This window comes from Ixodes scapularis, unplaced genomic scaffold (genome assembly GCF_016920785.2).
Source record: "Ixodes scapularis isolate PalLabHiFi unplaced genomic scaffold, ASM1692078v2 PGA_scaffold7__128_contigs__length_106722199, whole genome shotgun sequence".
NCBI classification, from domain to species: Eukaryota; Metazoa; Arthropoda; class Arachnida; order Ixodida; family Ixodidae; genus Ixodes; species Ixodes scapularis.
The window spans coordinates 97416093-97439061 of record NW_024609882.1 but is presented as its reverse complement, the minus strand read 5'-3'; the positions used below and the strand labels follow the sequence as shown (position 1 = coordinate 97439061).

Below are 22969 nucleotides of genomic sequence, written 5' to 3'. Positions count from 1 at the left end.
CCGCATGCAACTCCCAGGCGGGTGGGTTCAACCCCTGCCGGCAGCTTCTCTCTTTTGTCCTTCTTTGGCCCGACTGGAATGTTTGAGGGCAACCTCGGTGTTCACTTAACTGATGATCTCTCCCGGAACATCTGTGCCGATCATGTCACAAACAACGCTAATTATTGGGTTATGTCGAATCTTCTCTTGTCCTAGTTTCATGAAAACTTCTTATAGAACTTTAATTTCTACTCAACTCGAATATGCAGCTCCAAGTTGGGGCCCTGGCACTTGCGGCAGAATCCATCCAAAATTTCTTCGCACATTTTCTACTTCCTGTCACCACACAGCTAGTATTACCTCTATGAAAGCATCCCAATCCTTACCCAACATTTCCCTTCGTAGAAGAATATCTTGCCTATGTTTCTTTTGCAAGATTTATCACGTTGAGTTTGCCCCAACACTGTGTGTGGCACTGCAACAATGTATGTTGCAGTGCCACACTCCTCCCTCTAATACCTTTGGGCCCCGACAGAAAATAAAATGAATTTCACTTATTCCCCCCCCTCGCATACCCTAAAACATTCGCAATCGTAGAGTGCCCGTGAAAGAAGACGCAGGCCGCTGGATCAAATTGCGCTTGTGTTGGCATTTGATCCTGCCGCATTCCCAACACCGACGCCCGCTACAACGGTCATTCTCTTCGTCCATGGGGCCAGTTGAACCCAGACACAAATACACGCAAGAGAAGGATGCACACCGCTCACTGTCTTTGCTCAAGTCCCAAGAACGTTGATTCTCATTTTTGCGGACATATATCCAGTCAACATCCTTCATTAAAACGCAGTTGTTAGTCGGCGGTGTGTACGTCCACTTATTTCTTACGTATTCTAGGATGTGCTCAACTGCCCCAATCGACAACATAACGAACCGGCTAGCTCAACATACGACCGTTAAGCAGTCATTCCTTTTTTTTTTTTTTCTGGGCACAGGTTTGCCTTATTGAACATTTGGTTGTTAGTTCTTCCGTGGCCCGAGTCATGACCGCTAATTAGTGAGAATACTGTCCCGGCTCTTGCGCAACCACTGGCAATGTTTCTCAAATTTCAAATGCGCGCAACCAAAGGTTCACGCGACACTTTCAACAGTCGCAGGAGAACTTCCCCGATTTCAGGGCCAGACGACGGCAGCAGAGTTCACCCCCAACGGCATCTTCCTGCACACTCCAGGAGCCCGCCCTACAGAAAATGGAAGGTGACGAGCGTCCCTCTGGCCTACCCCGACCAAAGCCAGGACGGCCAAAGAAGCCGGGACAAGAACACCGTTCCAAAGTCGGCACTTTCTTTTTATCGCGTACTAAAAGGACAAAACAAAAGATCACATTCAAGCTACATCGTCAACAAAAACAAAAAAAAAAGGTATAGAACCAGCCAGAAGCAACCGGGAGGAATGTTTCCGACACTGCCGGTGCTCCGTTCCGAAACAACCCGAAAATATAAATCCTTTTTTCCCTCTCGCTGGGCTCGCGGGCGCAGACTAGAAAGGAGGAGCAACGTCGGAGAGGCGACAGCGGCCGCCCGACGCGTTCCCCCCCACGTGCGCCAGAGTCCTCCACGCTTCCTCCAGAGTCCGACGCGGCGTGCTGCCGGGCGCCCCCACACCACCACACTTTCAGGGGGGTCCTCGCGAGCAGGCGTCGTGGACACACTATTCCCCGTTCCTCCGTCGGAGCAACACGCGCGCCGACGAGACGCCGAGGTGTGCCACCGCACAGCCCGGCCCGGGAGGCAGCCTCTTGCCCGGGCGGCCCGGCCGTCACTTGCTGTTGGTCAGGGCATTGGATAACCTGCAGGAGGAGGAAACGTCTCAGGGCCTCCGACGTTGACGTCCCGAGGTCGGCTTGGCCGGATCGCGTCGGTCGGGGAACTTCCGGTAGACACTCTACGACGGACAATGTTCCGAACAGTGTCCCATTATTCGCAGGTGCCGGCGGATTGCGGGCTCGTCATCCGCTACAATTGCCGACAGACTGACAACGAAAGGGCTTTCGAGTGCCCGGCCCCCATCACGTGCTCCTTGCCTTCCGCTTTGGTTGCATGCACGTGCTCGAGGTGCACAAATGCCGTTGCCCAAGGTAGGAAGCTTGCGCCGGACGACTAACGCTCCTCCCACTCACCTTGTTGGCAACTATAACCGTAAGGACAAAAACCTCCCGTCGTTGGGGGGGATCGGTGGCCGAGCGCAGTATTGCGCCACCGCTTGGAGCACAAAAGCTCAGATCGCGAAAGCCGGGGATCCTGGACTCAATCCCCACCTGTGCCCGTTTCTATCTGGAAGAGCGTTGCACCGGCGTTCGGTCGTGCGTCCTAAGCAGGAAAAATTTGTTTATAGCAGACACCCCGGACGCTCTCTGCTGTAAACAGCGGATGCTGTCTGCTGTGCAGAGGATGCTCATTGGGGCAGAGTAACTTCCTGCTGTCTAAACATGCACCTAACACAGTTCGGTAGTTTCTCGGCGATTCTACAAATGCGGGTGAATCTATTCTAAATGTGTCGCGAGCAGACGCTTCTTTTCGAAAGTTTAGCTGATGAGGATTTTAAGCGCGCTTCAATACCCGCAGCAGTACGTGAGAAACATTATTACTAGCGATACAAGCAATTTGCTAAAATGACGATGCAAATAACAGCTTCGCACATTTCTGAACACATCTGTCGCCCAAGGTAGCCGACATTCTGACGGAGTCTGTTAAAATGCGGAGCAAGGACTCCCTGCAGCCGATGCGCACAGAGGCCTTGTCCGGAGCAGGGCTCCAGCACCGAGTGGATCTCGTGACTTTGCCCCAGATGGCTACACCCGACATGCAGGTGGGTGACGTCGGGGAGATTCCACCGCCCCAAAGCACCACGTCTTGAGAGTAGCCGGACTACAAATCGTGACGAAGGAATCGCATCTCTTAGGTAAAGGAAGTCTGCCGTAGAACTGGCACGTTTAACGACTCGCTATTCTCTCAAACAATGCAGGATTTGAACATACTGCCAGCTTCTGCGGTTAAATCGGAATTAAATCGTATGCGAGAATTTTATGTGCCTAGCCAACCGAGGGCTTCGGCGGAAGTCTGTGGAATGATTTTAACCACCCGGGGGACCTTGCGACACGCATCCGAAATCTCGGTCACACGGCTTGTTCTCCGCAACGAGCTTCCGTCAGATTACAAGCACTTCGGTAAGGCTCCGAACCCAGCACCTCGAAATTTAGAACGACAGAGATGCCACCGAAGTGGCATTTCTGCCATTGGCGTCCTACCTCTGACAAAATGTTGATTAGCGATTTCCATTCCCCGCATAAAGACTAGGGAATGGAAATCGCAAAGAATGAGACCAGCTTGCCAATGATACGAGAGGATAGTCAAATTGTGGACATCACTACCACCAAACAAACTCTACCAAAGAGTACCATGTGCCGTAGCTGTGAGGGGCATCATTACAAGTCTGTGTGCAAGCACGTGGAAACAAGATGCAGATCGTGCTAAAAAAAACTCGGTAGCGCGTGTAAACCCAAGAAACAGCGATACCAACAAGACAAGACCACTACCAACACCTCTTTCAATCCACCTGCAGCTGAATTATGAAACTGATCCTTGCTAGATCCAGCTTGAAATGAGACAATCCAGCTGGATCCAGCTCGGACCAGTTCCATTCAGCTGCGAGTGAACCGATTTGTCCGTCTATGGCCATCCCTACAGGTCAAGCTCGGCGAGGGTTGGAACCGTTACAGTGGTCTCATTTGAGAGCTTCGACTTCGATCCGTGCCCACAGAAAACACGCTGCACGGGTCCTCTGCCCAACGAGTTAAACGCTGTGCAACCAATTGTGAGGAGTGTTTTGAAGAATCTCCCACCAACAAAAGCTCTTCGAGGTTGAGGGCGCCGCGGCAGGGGACTTCCGCAGCAACAGGAAGGCCCGTGCTGGCCTCTGCCAGAGAGACAAATGGAGCCAACGACCGACGCGCGCTAGAGCCGGAAAATTGCTACGAGCTGTAATAGACTATTGCCAAATTGCTTCAGCACCGAGCAAAAGTGCCGGGAGCATAGGCACCCGCTTTATCAATACAAAACATCCGAACCAAAAAATAAAAATAATGCGTCTATGAACGCGCTTGCAAAGTGCCTTTTGATTTCGATTTCTGTTTTAGAACAGTTACCGCTGAAGCACATGTAGCGCATTGACTCTACTGGAGGCACGCTCCTTGCTGGTTGGGTGATGTAGCAAAAGGTCTATCTGAAGTGGTTCTAGCATTTTGGACATCTACTCTCTCAATAAGAGGAATTCCGTCAATGTTTATGTTAGTGAAGGGAAGAGTTAGAGGATGACATCCAAGCCATGCTACTAAAACCAACTTCTCAGACCTATCAGTTGACAAGCTCCACAGAAGATGGTCGCTCGAAAACGGTTCTTGTCCGTTCCCCGCATGTGAGCAGGTACAGGCGGACAGCCTTGCTAGCGCCACTGGCGGTAACACTTTCATGACCAATGGAGAGGGACCATTCTCAAACACACTCCTTTTGTGCAAAGTTTAGGTTTACATTTAGAATGAACATTAGGATCACTTTCTATTGCAGGCAATGCAGATCCAACATTCCACCGGTTCCGTCGCTCCAGTAACAGACAACAGGCAAAGGACACAGCCAGCAGAAAAGAGAGAGGGGCGCACCACTCCATGGCTTCGTCGAGGCCATTGCCTTTGAGGGCGGACGTCTTGAAGATCTGGAAGGTGCGGCTCTTGAGGGCGTCCAGCCCCAGGGCCGTGTGGATCTCGGAGACCGTCATAGCCTCCTCCAGGTCCTGCTTGTTGGCCAGCACCACCAGCACCGCCTTTTTCAGCTCCTCTTCCTGCACACGGGGTGCCCGAGGGATGACGTTTGGGAGGACCCAAAATCTCCTCCAGTTTCCCTGCCAAACCTAACTGAGGGAAGAGCGGCAACACCCACCTCGAGCATGGAGACCAGCTCCTCCTTGGAGATGCCGATGCGGTCCCGGTCCGCACTGTCCACCACGTAGATAATGGCGTCCGTGTTGGAGAAGTAGCACCGCCAGTACGGCCTGGGGGGAGACACGCCCACGCTCAACACAGCCACCTCCTGGTACCCCCGAGACGCCACGGTCCTTAGATAGACTACTGAGGGGTTCGGAAACTTCGGAGGTTTCCACTCTAGTGAAATTTGTCACCTCAAGCCGCTCTGATCCATAAACGAGGAAAAAAAATAAGTTACAAAAACAATTTAGAAAAATTTTGACAACTGTTTTAAAGCGGACGTACCACCCTTTGCACGACGTTCCTACTATTTCAGAATATTAGAGCCCCTAGGTCTCGATGATGGATGGCGTCTCCAATTGTTGTTTGTAACGGGTTCCCAGGACATTGCAAAAAAATGGGTACATCCAGCAACTTACTCCATCCGTTGGGTTCTCGGAGCGATACGATCGGTCGACTGCCGACGTTGGGAGCGTGCCTCTAGCGCTTACATTCGTCCCTAGGGAAAACTTCCCCATAGCGCAACAAAACTGTTCCAGACCTTGTAAGCTAAGAACCGCGATGACGCCTCTCCGCACCCAAGAGATTCGGGGCTTGTGCAAGCTCGCTTGCGCAACGAGGTGGCGACGGCAGCAAAAGGTCACCTTGGAGTGGCTCTTGTAGGGAGAGAAACTCGAGTTACAAGCAGATTTCTCCTTGTGCAGCTGTTGCTAAATTTCGCGTAAAGCCTACAAAAATTAGCGAGGAAAAATGCTGCAATGTTTTTAGTGCGACAAAACCACCTGAAGCTTAACCTACATTAAACGGTAGCACTAAATATAACTAATGCAAGTGTCTCGAAACTGTCAGCGAATATTGAGAATGCAAAAACTTTCCCTTGACCAGAGCTCTTCAGCAAAACATTCATATTCTTTTACCGTATTTTCCGGACTACAAGTCGCACCCTCGTATAAGTCACACTTCAGTATATTCAGCCATTTTCGCGGAAACGTTGGTTTGCAAGTCACACCTCTTTACACAGTTCATGTGATGAGCTTTTTCTAGTTTTATGCACATCGATATCGCGAAATCAAAGTTTCGCACAATCGGCTAAGTTCACACGTACCGTTTGATGTGCAACAACTTTGACGTTTCGAATCGCAGGAAATACCCATAGCACGACGCTGTCTAGCAAGGGCAATCGAGTGTTTCGCAGCAAAAACAGCTAAATGCGCAATATGAGAAGGTAGTTGGCTTTATTTGAGCGTACACATGCCGTGCGAACCAAAGTTTAACGTGCCAGACGCTCGTGAATCAAGCTATTTCCAGCCCTCTTATTCTTTTTCTCCGAGTGAATCGGCACTTTTCTGGTCAAAGCGAGAACGTATTCGCGGCTCGTCATTTGACAATCGCATCGGAACACGGCTTGACCTATCGAAGTTGCAAATGATTTTCCTCACATACTCTCCTCCGTAACACGACATACGGTGGCACGAACAACGTATGGAGTCGGCAGACGGCTTGAAGCCTAAAAGCCAACCGTGGTGTAACAGACAACGCTAGGGCTCAATGAGGTCGGTCGTCTTCCAAGTATCTGAGCATAATATCGGACGTCAGATGTCATCCGCTGACTCGCGTGCGTGACGTCATTATGGCGCCGCTGTTGGAGCGATATCCGACAGTCTGGCTTTGCCCATCGAGTCCGGTCTACGTCGCCATCTAGCGCAGAAAACACTACTTTCCTATTAGTTATCTATCAAGATGTATTTCTAGAACTGAGAGGGGAGCTCCCCGGGAAACCAAGATTATCTTCTTTAAATGAATCCGGACGATAAACAAACGAATGTGGGTCGCATAATAAAGGACGAGGGTTTCAGACCCCTCAAAGAAACACCGCTTTACCTTATGCTCGTCTGGCCACCGAGGTCCCAGACCTGGAACTTGAGGTTTTTGTAGGTAACTTGCTCCACGTTGAACCCAATCGCTAGAAGACACAAACAACACACAAAATCAGCCGCCGTTGCAATCATCGTTGCGGTGGTAAGCTCTCGTGACACGCACCCTCTCAAGCGATGCCCTCGAACGAGGGCGCTCCGAGGGACGCGAATAAATTAACGTAAAACGGCTCCCTCCTACCAATGCCAGATCCACAACTCCAATGCTCATCCGACAGGTAGACTGCAGGAATTTCAGGCTCTGCTTGTTCAATCAAGTGCAGCTTGTTTCGAGATAAAACAGTGTTCCTACCGTGCGGCCAAAAAGCTGCACTATCTTTGTTGAATGCTTGTTTCATCACCAAAAACATCTATCAAAGCGAGCGAGACTGGCACATTTCGCAAAACAACAGAAACCGAGCTCCACGAGCGGAGCTCCCAGACAGTACGGGTCGTCCGTCCCACCCACCGTCGGAATTAGGCAGCACCCAGCACGGAGGCTCCCTGTGCGCCAGCCCCTTGCCGTCAAGTTGAACCGGCAAGTGGGCCGGTGCTCTCCTCCCGTAGGCCACAACACAGACCTTTTGACGGAAAGAGTTCTCGTGCAAACCAACGGGTGGTCATTTCCCAGATAATATGTTGTCATCTGAGGTACATCCCAAAAAGATTCCCACGTCCCACATCCCATATGGGACATCCGCAAGACTTGCGAGGGTTTACCTTTATTTGGATGTCCTAACACGTATGTTAAGTGACATCCCCGGGATGTCCTACTAAGGAACGTCCAGTGTGAGATCTCCGTGGGACGTTCACCACAGGACGTTTTTAGAGATGTCGGTGAGGGCAAGACAAGCGTCTGATCAAATTCCTCACTGCACCGATTATTTAACGGATGAAGGATCAGAAAATAAACACATTTTGCTGAGCTTTGTGCAGGCAGAGGAAGCGAGGACGATGCGAAGTAACAATCAAATGCAAGTTTTATTAATCAGCGTGGAATAACGCAATGAGAAGCAGACGCGCAAGAATAAAAAAAATGAAGTTCAAGGCGAGTACATTTCTTCAGGCTAGGTTTAACCTAGAGGGATATAAAAATGGGAGACTGCGGTAGGTGGCGCTAGTAGCTTGGTCAGATGCTATCACATGCTTATTCAGCATAATTTTAAAAACACCACAATCCCTTAAATAAGCTATATTTTCTTGTTAGATTAACAAGCTTATAAGCTAAGTTAAAAAGATATTTAGTACTTGTCTTAAGCAAATATTTTTTGCACACCAGCTACAAAACTGCGGTATCAGTCTCTTCCCGTCCGTCCTGCCCGCCCCCCGAAAAACCGCAACAAACTGGTGCCAAGAACATTTCTGGAGGCAGTTGAAAACCTTATTCTCAAAGCCCAACGACCCTGCCTTAACTCAACCGTTCCTTTGCGGGACTTGCATGGACATGTGTAAGCGCGCTCGTTCATATACAGCAATAAGATTTATACCGTATTTGATTTTATCTATTTCGAACCTGCATGCGCAGCCTTGGCTATTTGAATTGTGCGCACCCTTTTACATACACAACTATATCCGTTTTCACTTCAAGAATCGTAGTAAAAGAAGTTTGGCTCCTTGCAGAGCATTACTAATCCCCCTTTTTATGTGGATAATTAAGATATATGCAGGTGATTTTTTTATTATATATATGTTATCTTATATCAAGATGTACACGTTCCCAATGCCAAGAGCATCGCTTTTTCCTTCGATAACCAAATCTCATAAGAACTACAGTATTTACTCGCACAATGAACGCACTCGCGTAATGAACACACCCCCCAAGTCGGCTCTCAAAATTTCGACTTTTTTTTTTCACTCGCGTAATAAACGCACCCCCAACTGGGACGTCAAAATTTTGACCCCCTCCCCCCACGCGCGCGAAATGAACGCACTTTTTTTTCCTGGTGCAGCGAGGTCGCGAATGCATGGACAGCGGCGAACAAAACGCCTTGCAAAAGGCGTCAAAAAAATTCACAAAGATCCAACGGAAACAAAAAAAAAAAACAAAGAGAAAAGCTTTTTTTTTTTTTTTTTTTTTTTTTTGCACAGCGCAGTCTGGACTGTGGGATTGCGCGCAAAAGAGAAGCGCTCTAAGCAAACGAAACAGCTTGCAAAAGGCAGCAAGAAGAAAAAAAAAAGCCATGGAATTAAGAGAAAACAAAAACAACAAAAAAAAAAACTTTCTTTTTTTTTTTTTGCGCAGCGCAGTTTGGTTACGGGGGGTCGCGCGCCGCGCGCAAGGAGTAAGAAAGGAGCGGAGAAGCCCTCTAGCAAACGAAACAGCTTGCGAAAGGCGGCAAAAAAAAAAAAAAAAAGATTGCGAAACTTAAAAAAAAAAAGCTTTTTTTTTTTTTTTTTTTTTTTTTTTTTTTTTTGCACAGCGCAGTTTGGTTAGGGGGGGGGGGGGGCGTGCGTCGAATCGCGCGCGGAGATAAGCGGAGAGCCCTCGCCTAAGCAACGCCTCAGCAAACAAAACATCTTGCGAAAGGCGACAAAAAAAAAAAGCACCCAAGGAATTAAAAGAAAAAAACAGAGGAGTTTTTTTTGCACAGCTTAGTTTAATTACGGGGTCGGGCGCCGCGCGCAAAGAGATAAGAAGTTACTTCGATTTTTCAGGATAAAAGGTCCGTTCATTTTGCGAGTAAATACGGACGCAAAAATTTTACTCCGCGTAATGAACGCCCCCCCCCCCCAACTTTGCATCGATTTTTCGTAATAGAAAGTGCGTTCATTCTGCGAGTAAATACGGTACTCTGTGGCGCGTACGAACAATGCGCAAAACTAGCTTTTTTCTTCAGGTAAAAGCAGGAATAGTTTTTTTTTTTTTTTTTTATCATGCCTAATAAGGCTTCCAGAACTTTTCACAGGTGCATAAACAGTGCTTTGAAAGACTCTAACCTCTGCGCACAGTGCTAACGATCCAAGTGGTTGGAACTCGTCTGATTTCAACACTTTGCTTATGGCCGTTCTCAGCCATTTAACAGAAATGTGTTTGGATTCCAGCTCGGGCCAGCTTTGCCATCTTACCTTTTGTTCATTTGCATTAGTTTCTAAAGCTTTTCACCAGTGAAGGCCACCCTATGAACTCCTAGAATTTCTGTAATTATTCTGTGTAAGCGAAAAGCTTTATGCTTCACAGACGAGGAGGATTGTGTGGTCCATCATTCCTGGTTAGATATTGCTCCTCTACTGTTGAGCACAATCAAACAAAGCTGCAGCCCATGATTGTTCAAGGAGTTTCTCTGACTGATGTATGGGCAGGTGCACAGTCCAGGAATGGTCCTGTGAGTAACAGGGCTCAAAACAGTTCTCATTGTAAGTGCCTGACAGATGCTTCCTCCCTCTTCTATTCTTCTAGGGACATCCGAGAAAGCTAGGAAGAAGCTGCGTCCAGCACAGTACATGTCAGACTTGCGCACTGAAAAAGAGCATGGCCGTGGGAAACAAAACAAGTTCAGGGTACAACTGCCACTGGACTCAAATTCAGGTTCCAACGAGTCATATGTGCCTTCAAAGCCAGCCACCCTTCCACTGTGCCTGGAGGTGCCTTAACAAATGGCACTGCAGCCATTGCTCCTAGCCTCTTCTCCGAGTTTCCTGCAGTCCTTCCATGTACTTTGGGAAAGCTGTATACTCTGCAAGTTCTACGGGGTGACAAAAATCAAACATTTTCCCTACAGCCACAGCCATGGGATTGACTCCAGGCCGGGAGAAACGTTGCAGAAAGCGGCAGGTTTACTGTTGCAGTCACATCATCCAATGACTGCATATCCACCTTTGCAAGTTCCTTCTTTAACACACAGGCTACACAATACTTCTGAAAAATGTTTATCCTAAAGAACTGGTGCAATGACAAGGTGCCTACCATATAAACCGGAATATAGGTCGACTTTATTTTTGAAAATGGACCCGAAAAAGTCGACCCTCGTCTTACAGTCATTAGTGGAAAAACAAAAATAATCTCTCAACACTGGGTGGCTGAAGCCGCCACCTTGTTTTTCTTTGCAATTGCCTAGCACTCATCCACTTGTGACAATGGTCACGATTCACTTTCCCATGTGCTCCTTGGTTTGCCGCTCCCGGAGTGATAATTAGCGCAAGTAGAAGACAGTTCATGGCAGCCTTCAAGAAGAAGGTGATCGCCTATGCAGAGATCCACGGGAATCTTGCAGCGCAGCGAGAGTTCTGTGTACTGGAGAAGAGCATGCGCTACTGGCGAGGCCGGAGACAAAAACTGGTGGTGTGCAGCAAGGCAAAGGAAACATCATTTCGTGGATGGACTGCGGTATACCCCGAATTGGAAACAAAGGTGGCAAACTTTATTCGGGATCTGCGCGCCAGATGGCTACCTGCGACGTCGGAGTGCATCTGTACGAAAGCCGTCGAGGTCACTCGTGCCTCCGGACTCTCGAGGGTGCAATTCAAAGGGACGGCATCGTCCCTTTGGAATGTGTTAGTGAAGGACGCAGGTTCTGAAGAACCCAAGTAAAAACGCCCGCACACTTCCTGTTTTAATGCGTACGAAACAATTAAATAAATGTGCCGTGTCTTCTCGTCCTTCCGTATACTTGGCCAGTTTTGTTACCAAGGTGTTTGCATTTTCTTGCCATAAAAGCTTTTTTTTGCAACTCGTAAATTAGGAGGTTGACCTATACTCCAGTTTATACGGTAGTTGACAAAAGTGCAGTTCACTTTTGTTTTAGTACTTCTCAGCTGTAGTTTTTGGCAGGAGGCCATACACAACACAGAAAACCTTCGAACATGAACACAATGCCGATATTAATGAACGGATTAAGTTTCGGGAAATTTTGTTTTCAATCTATGTGTACAATGAAGATAGATCCTCCCACTACAGCAGTTGCATCCAAACACACCATTTAGAGTTGAAAAGAGAATGAGGCTAGTTTCTATCAACTGACAAAATCTACGTCCCATGAGGCCAACAAATAAATTTTCAGAACTTTTCAGGAGTGCCATGTTCTATATAGTGATACTCTTTCCCCACAAGATAAGTGGACTGTGGAAGCAACAGATGCATGCTCATAACTCTGAAATGGCTTTTCAATGTGTGGAAATTAGGGCAATAGGCTTTCACAGCTACAAGCACATACATGTACCCTTTACAGCCCACTTCTAATGTGAAACAAATTATAGAATGCATTCCCTCTCACTTGTGAGTACTGGCATTTGTACGAGTACTAAATCTGCGGGAACATTTATGTTACATTCATATGCATTTTGAGGTGCTTAGTCAACATGCCACTTTGCAATTAACTTTCTGAGGTTCATGCTTGCTGGCCACTGTTGATTTTCAAAAGTTTGCTTCTTTTTTTTTCGATAGCTTGCAGCGAAGGACAGGTGACACCCTCGGATAATTTGAAAAACTTCAAATACAACATTAAGGGGCACTGACAGGTCAAAATCATATTTTGTTTTATTATTCAAAATAATTGAAAACGATGCCTGGACATTAACCTCAAAATCCGAAACTTGGGAATTCAGTATTCATGAAGTAAAAAAACAATTTCCAAATGGCGAATTTGAAGTTCCCGCGCGATTCGCACCACGGCAGCGATGTCAAATATTGAGCTGTCCTGTGACTAGACTTTCTCTCAGGCCTCCAGATTGCCGTCACCCAAAGTGTCGTGCTTGTCGGCATTTCGCAAACAACCGATTTCCTCCGTGCATGCTGCCTATCGTCGTGAGCAGACGACGCTTGACTTTCGAGTTCGAAGTGTTTTTTAGGGCCCTTTCAGCGATCTCAAATCCTTTGAAACGGTGTGAGGCCGAAGAGAACTCCAAGTCATTTTTAACTGAAACTGCGTTCTAGTGTTGCAATGTTAAGCAATATTGTAACATATACAATTTTTTTTGGAAGCCCCGTGAATTTTCTATAGTAATTTATGAAGTGATCAGATTTAATAAATGTGGATCTCATTTGAATGACTTCACTCATGTGGCATAACTTCAATCCTTTTCATGGAACTACGGAACGCTTGGCACTATTGCTATTGTGACAGTAGAACCTTGAAAGACCAAGGCAGGATCTAAAATGTGCAGGCTTTTTGCCAAATCTAGCAGTATTAAAGCAGGTCCCACCACCGGATACGACGTCCGAGAACGTCCTATGGAAATCCCGAAAAGCTCCCGTGAGACATCCCCGTTATCTCCCCGGGGCATACTTGGCTGTATCAAGAAGGATGTATTTGGGAGCAAAGAGGAACATGTTTGGGATGCCCAAGGGCCATCCCATGCCTCCTGAAAGGACGGCCTAAAGATATCATAAGGATGGCTCTGTCTTATGTGGGTTGCTGGCTGTGCAAAGCGGGCATTAAGGTTTTAAACGCGACTTTCGGCATTTCTTTCCCTTCGTCGACGTGGCCGAGGTTCACTGATGTGAATGACCTTTGTCGCGCCTGCTGCCAACATCCACCTACTGGAGAACTTGGCTGCGGCATTGCTGCAAGCACAGTCAAGCTACAAAAGGCGGCTCTCTGCGGACATTTGGTAGTTCTAGCCTAGTCGTTACGGCACAAGGAAACAAGAATTATTGGTATACTTCGTCTAATACAATATATTAACGTATATTGTACATCCAGAATGGGCTACAAAAAGAAACTGACCGTTTATTTTCCGCATGTAGCATAAAATAGTACGGCCAACACAATTTTTTTTTTTTTTGCACTCTCGGGATTGATTTGAGAACGTAATCACTGCATATAGCCGCTTTCAACTAAATATGTTTTTATTTTAATCTCTTCCGAATTTGTTTGTTGACACCTCGGAGGTATATGATACAACTATATTGTAGTTTTTTGTTCTTATTTTTGGTTGTAATCCAACTAACATTACGACGTAATTGATTTATATATACCAAATGAATGTGCCGCTAATTACCGTTTTGGTTTGATTAGCTTCGTAGAATTCTCGCATAATGTTTTGTGGAATTCTTATTATGCAACTATCTTGAGCTGCAGAACTTTAGAGACAGAGGCTCTGTCAGGCCCTTATCCTTGTCCCCTAGACAATGAACCCGTGCAGGGAACAGGAATCAAATGAATTCGGCCGACTTCCATACTCCTATTCGTCGTAACCCGATTAACGGCTAACGTCCAAACCATTTCCAAGAGCGAGGCGGGAAGGGGACGTGACTGCACTCACTGGGGATGGTGGTGACCACCTCCCCGACCTGCAGCCGGTACAAGATGGTGGTCTTGCCGGCCCCGTCCAGGCCCAGGATGAGGATGCGCATCTCCCGGCTCCCCAGCAGGCCCCGGAAGTAGCTCAGCAGACCGCCTGCGGGGAGGGAGGGTCAGGGGGGAGCGGGGGCACGACCCTAGACGCGTGCTTCCCAGAGAAAGGTCCGTTCCCCGGCTTTGACCCCGCCAGACAGAGGGGTGCTACACAGTTGCATCCAGCTTTACGGTGCAGAGAGAGCTACGGTCGGCGACAGGTCGAGAACCAAGTGGAAGCTCCCCCCCACGTCTTTCCACTTTAGCAGAGCGAATGTTGGGAGGAAGCAACCTCCTCTCCAGCATTTGCTCCACCACAGTGGAAAGAGATGGTGGGAGGAGCTTCCATTTCGTTCTTGACCTGTCACCGAGTGTAGATTTCTGCGAAACAGACTCTGTCTTTCATGTGTGCCGCGTACCTTTGACGTGAACCAACTCGACCGTGTCGCCACTTCGATTTGTCGCTAGGTTCACCGGCGGAAAACGCTCGCGTTCAAAGAACGAGACGAGAATGATGCCAGACGACGGGCATGCCAGCGGTGATGGAACCAAAACTGCGGGCTTGATCCGGCTTCTCCGTTGCATAGGCTGGGGTATCGGGGTAACCGGTGGAACCGGGAATATTTAGTTCAAGCAGTCGTATAAAAGAGGCAGCAGTCTTCGTCACCATATAAAATCGATTTGCGTGGATCAGAAACCCAGTTTGATGGGGAAGGTGAAAAGTGTCGTTTTTGGTAAAAATGGGCACTGTTTACATTTCGACTGATTTGTTTCAAATTTACGAGGTTCGTAGATAAGACAAGAGGAAATGCAAAATCAATTTCCTTGACAACTGCTCAGTTTTTATGTCTAAAACTTTTAACAGTTATTGATAGGTACAGCTTCAAAACATGGGCCGAATTTCGTTAAGATTGATGCTCAACGCTTGTTGTAAAACTCACCTAAAAAAAAAAATAAAAAAAAAATGAGGTAGGCAAAAATTGTTTTCTAGTACAAAGTTTTTGTCGATGGTTGTCAAAACAAGGTACCGTATAAACTGGAATATAGGTTGAACCGGAATATAGGTCGACCCCCTAATTTACAACTTGCAAAAAGCGAAAAAAAGTTTTTATGGCAAAAAATGCAACCCTAGCTTGGTAAAAAATTTGGCCAAGCATACGGAAGGACGAGAAAACACGGCTCCTGTACTTAGTTGTTTCGCACGCAATAAAACAAGAAGTGCACCAGCGTTATTACTCGGATTCTTCAGAAACTTTGTCCAACGACGAGTTCACTAATGCAATTCAAAGGGACGATATTGTCCCTTTGAATTGCACCCTCGAGAGCCCGGAGGCAGGAGCCACCCCGACGGCTTTCGTACGAATTCGCTCCAACGTCACAGGTAGCGATCCGGCGCGCAAATTCCTAATGAAATTTGCCACCTTTGTTTCCAATTCGGGGTACACCGCAGTCCTTCCACAAAATGAAATTTTCTTCGCCTTGCTGCATGCTGCCAGTTTTTCACTCGGGCCTCGCCATTACCGATACACCAAACTCTCGCTGCGCTGCAAGATTCCCGTGGATCTCTGCATAGGCGATTGCCTTCTTCTTGAAGGCTGCCGTGAACCGTCTTCTACTTGCGCTTATTATCAGTCCGGGAGCGGCAACGGTAGATGCAACAAACCAAGGAGCACAAGTGAAAGTGAATTGTGACCATCGTGACAAGTGGACGAGTGCTAGGCGATTGTAAAGAAAAACAAGGTGGCGGCTTCAGCCACCCAGTGCTGCGACATTATTTTTTGGTTTTCCGCTAATGACCGTTCTACAAGACGAAGGTCGACTTTTTCAGGTCCATTTTCAAAAACAAATTCGACCTATATTCCGGTTTATATGGTATCCAAACTTCTGGGGTGGTTTGCCAACCAATGTGGTCATCTCTCCCGGCAGCTAAAATAGCTGCAAGTGGGATTTTCTGGTCATGTGAACGGCTCGGAGGACAAGAAGCACCTAGCGTTCCAACAGATTCCGTTTGAGAGGCTTGCCTGTCGTTTTCTTTCATTCTCGCCCGACACAACCGAAGAATAAATTTACGAGACACCTCTAGAGCACACAAATGCACTTAATTTTCCTTACCCTTCAAGCCTCTTAACCCATTTTCTGCGTGCGGAATTGAATTTCCACAATCGAAGTGAGGACGGAGCTACGGCACTGACTGACAATAGGAAAGCAACCTGCACGAGCGCGTCGCTTCATTCAGCGTCTCCCTCGCACGAGAGTGATGCAAGATGAAGCCATGTGCTCTCCCAGCAGTGCCGAGCTGCAGCACTGTGGTTGCTATGCTAGCCTCGACAGTGTAGTGGAAAATAGTTGACACTGAGTTTTTTTTAATGCGCTAGCATTTGAACGCTTGTTTCACGAAAACCCCCCAGTATCAGTCCGTGTGTCAGCGCCATGCATGACATCGCGAGGACAGTGGGGTGGTGAGGAGGTGTCGGGGGATAGAGGGTGTTGAAGTCAGCGCTTGGGACCAATAGGAGCGTTGCAAAGCTGGCACGGAGCCAGAGAGGAACAGATGTCGCACCGCTTTGGAATGCAACCCAGCTCAGTTACCGCTCCAGCGATGGATGGGATTCTTTCCGCAAGTGATGTCGCTGGCAGTATCCAAGAGCAACGATGGAAGAAAGCTAAAGCCATGCATTCACTGAATTGAATCTGAGCGAGATTGCATCAATTGACGATAATGACTTAATCTTTTCTCACTTGTAATATATTCTAATAGCCCTGCTACAATAATGCCCACAGGGCAATGTAGGTACTCCGTAAATAAATTGTAAATAAATGCTTTTCAACAGCAGTGGTTTGGTGCAGCTGTAACTGACCTCCACTTTTCCCTTCCTACCCTTCACTTCATCCCTGCCATTGGGAAACAGGCTATTGAGTTTTACAGGAAACAGTGTGTTGTCCAAAACACAGTCCTTGAGTTCATTCATTATTACTCATTTCAGTTAGTCCCTCAATCTGTTTGGGTTTGTCTCGCAAATAGCATCAAATGCACCAGTGGACGAGGCCAGTGCCTCGTGCGGCCCTTGGAAGTAAATGGCGGAGCAGCGCTCAAATGAGCGCCCCTGGAAAACAAATGGTGGTGGCGCAATCGCTCGTAGCACGCGACTCGCGCGTTCCCACAACAACGATTGGCAGTAGTTGTGAGAAATGCAAAACGTGAATTTTGTCGAGGTGCTTTTATTTTAATGGCCAGGTATCTCGGTGAGGCAACAAAAAGCCGGTAATCGCGGACCACATCCGACGCTCGAGAAAAGAGTCCAATAAATCACTTTCCCGCAACATGTGCCACCAAAATTGTCGAGCAATGTTAACGCCGCCTGTGTAGTCTTTCCTCGGATTCATTTTAACGTAGAATCTGTTATATGGCTGTCACCCAACTACATCCGGTCACCAACCAGAGACTGATGTCGACAGGCCGACTGCCAACCAAATGCAGACGCTCGTCTCCTCACCGATTGGACACCGATGTCAGCCGAACCTCTTTCTCGAGTGCGTGTTACTCTTGGCGGGGGTAAAACATGTTCAGACATAAAGCACACACTGCTCCATGAAATGAGCACGCTCCGGGCCTTCCCAGAGAAAGAATGGAAGAGAGAGTGGCAGAAAGAGTGGAAGGGAGCGGCAGGTGTAGTTTGGTTCTCTTTTGCTGCGAGCTGGTGCCAGGGTTCTGATCGGTGCTGTTGCATTCCAATTGTTCCACTTTCCGTAAGTAATGGCCCCTTCCCCGGGCAAACGGTAAGCGCTCGGCGCGCCCTCTGCAGGCGGCTCCAAGTTATCCGTGAGAAAGTGGCGGAGTGCATCGAGCGATCCGGAAAACTTCTTTGCGACACTTTTTTTGGAGGGGTTTGATCCATAGTCACCAGGAACATTTCAGTTTTGCTGTTTGCACCAGCATTGCTGTCGCAGCGACGAAAGCAACTTCTCCAACAGTACAGTGACGATTAAGATGCCTAAAAAGTCACTCTTACTTGGGGGTATGCCTATTATTCTGCGCTGAAAGCGTCTCAATAGTAAAAATATTGTGGTTGTTTTGGCCAACAATCGTTGGGTCAAGTGGCGGTTTAACAGTTAAGCTTCAAAAAAGTGAATGCATGTCACACTAATCAAAACCATAACGAAGCAAATAAAAACCATGCTACGGTCATTAAAAATGGCACAATATTACCAGATTGAATAAATGTTTACCAACAAGCATTTTTCAGCGGTAATGGTGCTGAAAACATCTGTATTGTAAAAATATTGCAGTTGTTTTGGCAAACAATCGTTGCCCCAAGTGACGGTTTAACAGTTAGGCTCGTTTCTGTCTGCTCTTTTTGGAGACAGAAACATCAGCACACTAAATGTTGTAGTGCAAAGTTGGTATGACGAACCAAGGATGAAGAGGGGATTATTGAAGGATGCAAAGAGCTATCATTTTTAGAACCTCCAGTTTACAGCTGGTAATTTGAGCTAATCTGATCTAAAATCTCCCGATACCGCCTTTTAGGGCTAGTGCCGACTAAGAGTCACGACGAACGTGCGACTTTTTCGGGAAGAGAATGGAGTCTTTCAGTTCATTTGCTCATACTATACACCATTGCACCCCACCTAAAGTCTACACCATTACGAAATCTTAGTGGATACGTTTTGCACTCTGATAATGACAATGTGCATACGGAAATGCACCGCAAAGTATGGTTATCGGAACAACCCACTCAAACTACCGATTATCTTAATTGGCACCTTGAAGAATACCATCATTTGTAAGCACACTTTTTGTCTATGTACTTTAATCAAACTACTACGCAATGCCTTCCTACGAAACAATATTTTGTTCCGTAGCCGCCTTTGAAATGCTCAATACCTCTTCAGCAGACATCCTTGTCAACCTGGGTCTCGAAAAAGAGGGTCTACTAAACATTTTATTAACGAAAATTGGGCAAGGCAAGCTGCAAGGTCATTTATCACTCAATAGAGTTTTAGTAATACGTATAGGAGCAAACGCAGACCCCATACGTTAACGTAAACGTTGCGTCCTCCACACTGCGCATGCGCCATACGTACGTACTGCGGCGAGCCTTGCGTACGTACGCTCGCTATCGATTTTTGCGAACATACGTCGCGGTCCCCTGCGTGCCATCAATCTCGTTGCTCTCGACGCGCACGGGAGAGCGCGAGACTAGTCCAGTTTGAAAAATGGCGGCGGTGAGGCAAACCAGCGGAAGCGCTACGCGCATTGTACGGGTTCGCTTTACCATTGAAGATGAAATCAACCTCCTCAAAGAAGTCAACGCGACAAACCTTTTCAAGCACCCACAAAATGGGTGTCGATAGCCAAGAACGTTGGCGACGCCGTCGAACCCAAAAAGGTGTTTACCGTGCAGTCGGTACAAAAAAAAAAAGAAGACAAAACACGTACACAACAAGCACACGGAAACACGCACTTCCGTAACAAAGCGAGGAGAATCGGGGCTTCGGATTGGCTTGACCAAATACCCGCCTTGGATTGTTTGAAGCAGATTACAGGAGCACATCTAGATGGCGCTACAAGTCTTTACGGTTTGAAGCAGTTTACAGGAGCACATCTAGATGGCGCTACAAGTCTTTACGTATGCATTCTTCTTCCGCTGTACTAAAAGTGTGTATTCGACGCACTCCGTAACGTTCCGTCGACGCAACGTTAATGCTAACGTAGGGGGCTTGCATATGCCCCTATACGTATCACTAAAACTCTCTTATGTTTGTCAAAAAGGCGTGAGCCAGAAGCCCATACCGGAGAATAAAAGCTACACAGCTTGGCATCCTCCAACAGATGAGCTGGGTTTTTTTAGCAGCTGAGTAAATTTGGCACTGCATTATACAAGTGAGAGCACCCTGTGAATGTGCACAGGGTAGCGGCAGAAAGGAGGAAGAGCAGTGCCATCAGCCATACCACAGTTTTTCAGCCAAACGGATTAGTGTCGCAATCTGTTGTTGAACAAATGGTGTGTTCAAGATGACTGCAGGGGGCCTCAGCCTGCTGAAGCGATTTTCTGTTCATTCTGAACGAACGCCAGCGACAATTGAAAATTGATTCTGCTGTGAATGGAACCCCCTCCCGCCAAACATGTTATCGCTCTCCTACAACCAGTGCCGTGCTCTTGGGCCACCTTTGGTGACAGTGGAGTTAAAGCAATGGGTACCTGTGTAAACCGACGAATTGCATGTAAATTAAGGATATAACAACTCGTCTAGGGCACCCGTCGAAGTTGGGCAGCCCTCGCCCCTGCGCTGTCACAAAATGTTGTTGTCAAGTGTAGCAAGCAGCGTTCTGCCACCGTTTGCCATTATGCAATGAACCTGACAGCATCGGTCGAAAGAAGCCACCGACACGCTCGAAGGACCAAAGCAGAGCCCGTCAGTTCTCATTCATTTCGTCGTGCATGAGGTGCACACAAGGTAGTAGAGCGGTGTGCACTGTGAGAGAACAAAACACGGTGTCCCGGGATTCACTTACATCTATGCCCAATGGGCACTATGCGAGCTGCACAAATCCTCGCAGACCCTTTCAAAAATTTCAAGAGCCACTCATTCGACTTCTTGCCTTTGCCACTAGAGGCAGTACATACATCTCAAAGAACACTCTAAAGGACGCGAAAAAAGCGATCCATTCGGGTCAACCACCTGCAGTCAGGCGTCAAAAATAGAATCTATTTCCGACGTCTCCGAAGGTCAGTGGTTGTTCTCAAAAGCGCGGCGCAAACTGGGGCGCCTGCAACTTTGCCACCCTGGCAGTGGCAAGAAACGCACGCGTGAGAGCACGAAAAGCTGCGCCACCCGAGAGTGTCTTCGTCGAAAAGGCACCGCAACATTTAATCTTATTAATCTTAGTGCGCGCACAAGGCGATGAAGTTGGCCCAAAAAGCGACACTTCGGGCACACGCTCGGAAACGAGGTGGAGCGGCACCGGGGCTCTTCTACCGCCAGAGAGACGGGACTTTCACGGAGCGCAGTCGTCCGTTCCTTTCCCAATGTGCACGGCCGCTTCTCCATGTGCAGCGCTGCTACGCCAGATACCCCCAGAGTAGGCGTCGAGGAGGCGAGTGTCACGTCGGGGAAGCGTTCGACGCGGGCCCTCTGCGGACCGGGCCCCGGCGAGCCCAGGTGCTTCGCTCGCGTGACAGCGGTGCGAGAGTGGTCAGCGAATACCCGTCGCGGCCCGTGGTGCCCGAACAGCGAGAGCCTCTGGGGTAGGGCTCGAGCGGTCCTGCCTGGGGTACAGCCCAAAGCCCGGCGGCCCGTTGGGTTCGGCCCGACCCGCGGGGCTTCGGGCGCGAGCGTGGCGGTCGTACGGGTGGCCGGCCAGTTACACCGAATGGAGACGAGCGGGACAACTCACCCATTTTTCTCTGCCGGCTCGATTGGGAGGAGAAAGCGGTGCCGTATTTTTATATCGACATAAACAAGCGTCGCAGCCGCGTGAGACGTGTCTTCCTCTTCTGCGCATGCTCCGTAACAGATCAGGCTTTGCCGACGCGATCTTTGTGGCAGACTGCGGTCGTTGTAGAGGGCGCAGTAAGAAGGACAAAAATCTTCGCAGCCTTGTACCAACCATAGAGTTATTATAATGTACGCTAGAGGTTCAACTGGCGCTAGTGTGCTGCTGCAAATTGAAGCAGACAGCAACCAGTCCGAAAATGACTTCCGGTAATGCATTTCTATGGGAAAAAGCAGCGCATTTTCTCTCTGCGCTCGGTTATAAGAGCAAATATCACGAATATTTCGTACGTACTGGCACATTGGAACATTTCTCAGTCACGCAGACAAAATAATTGGTCGGTTACGGCGTTTTTATTTGAAATTCGTGGCATGAAAAGCGGTGCTAAAACCGCTTCGTACATGTATTTATGTGCACTGTCGGACACTGTTAGCGCGAACCACGACCAACTCTGTTGGTCGTGGCGCGAACACGGGGCCGGCGCGTCAAACGAACGAAAGACACGTGGAAAACCAAGAGAGGCGGCAAGAACTATGCAGTAACACTGGATAAGTAACTCCTTGTGCATGCAGGTGATCAAAATAAATTTTGCAATAATTAAGTACTGCTTTATTCTTTCTGCTCATGAATATGTGCAAAGATGCATGTTCTGGGTTCCAATCATCAACCGCACGCCAGCGCACGCTCCAAATCTTTGCAAATAGGGAGAAGTCAGAGAATAGGTGCCCGATAAATACTGCCAGGCATAGGAAATAATAAAAAGGCACACCTTTCGTAGTCCACGTACTTTATTTCTTATATTCAAATGTTTTTTAACCGTCGTAAAGAAGCACGAAGGAGTCATTTTCATAGAGTGACAGGACGGGCATATTAGCAATATATAATTGCGCCACTGCAATGCTAGCGAACCTTGAACACACTCTACATTATTTTCGACCGTTAGTTTGCTTAGAATCGTAGCTCGTTTTTACATACCTGCCATGAAACATAGGTTTGGGCCTGAAATATAGCGAAGCTTAACATCGTTCAGTGGTAAAGAAAAATGCTGTAATTAAAGCAATTACACTTTTACAATGTTAATAAATGTACACACTATCCGGTACAACCGAAATAATAAAAGTTATTTATGTTATTTTCCGGCGAAGAGACAAATTTCACACGCGTTTTCCCATAGGAATGCACAGGAGCACCGCAAAAGTTGACTGGTTGCCGTCTGCTTCAATTTGCCTCCCGGAAGTCGCATAGACACTAGCGCCAGTTGAACCTCTAGCGTACA

At 47.8% G+C, this 22969-nt stretch overlaps 1 protein-coding gene across 1 annotated transcript; it reads right to left on the bottom strand.

Moving 5' to 3' along the window:
- Positions 1-1303: 1303 nt before the first annotated feature.
- On the bottom strand, positions 1304-21739 carry LOC8025663 (ADP-ribosylation factor-like protein 1). Its single transcript, XM_002409821.4, has 6 exons — positions 21595-21739; positions 14125-14259; positions 6893-6974; positions 4968-5079; positions 4691-4869; positions 1304-1825 (listed from the first exon to the last, which is right to left on the bottom strand). The coding sequence occupies exons 1-6, from the start codon at positions 21596-21598 to the stop codon at positions 1795-1797; spliced, it is 543 nt and encodes a 180-aa protein (XP_002409865.1). The 5' UTR covers positions 21599-21739; the 3' UTR covers positions 1304-1794.
- Positions 21740-22969: the final 1230 nt, after the last annotated feature.

What these genes read in the sequence shown, in the direction of transcription:
- LOC8025663 (XM_002409821.4), bottom strand. An exon ending in GGTGGTCACCACCATCCCCA is followed by an intron (nt 6,975 to 14,124) that starts GTGAGTGCAGTC and finishes TGTGTCTTCTAG; the next exon opens with CGATTGGGTTCAACGTGGAG. An exon ending in AGCTGGTCTCCATGCTCGAG is followed by an intron (nt 4,870 to 4,967) that starts GTGGGTGTTGCC and finishes CCCCGTGTGCAG; the next exon opens with GAAGAGGAGCTGAAAAAGGC.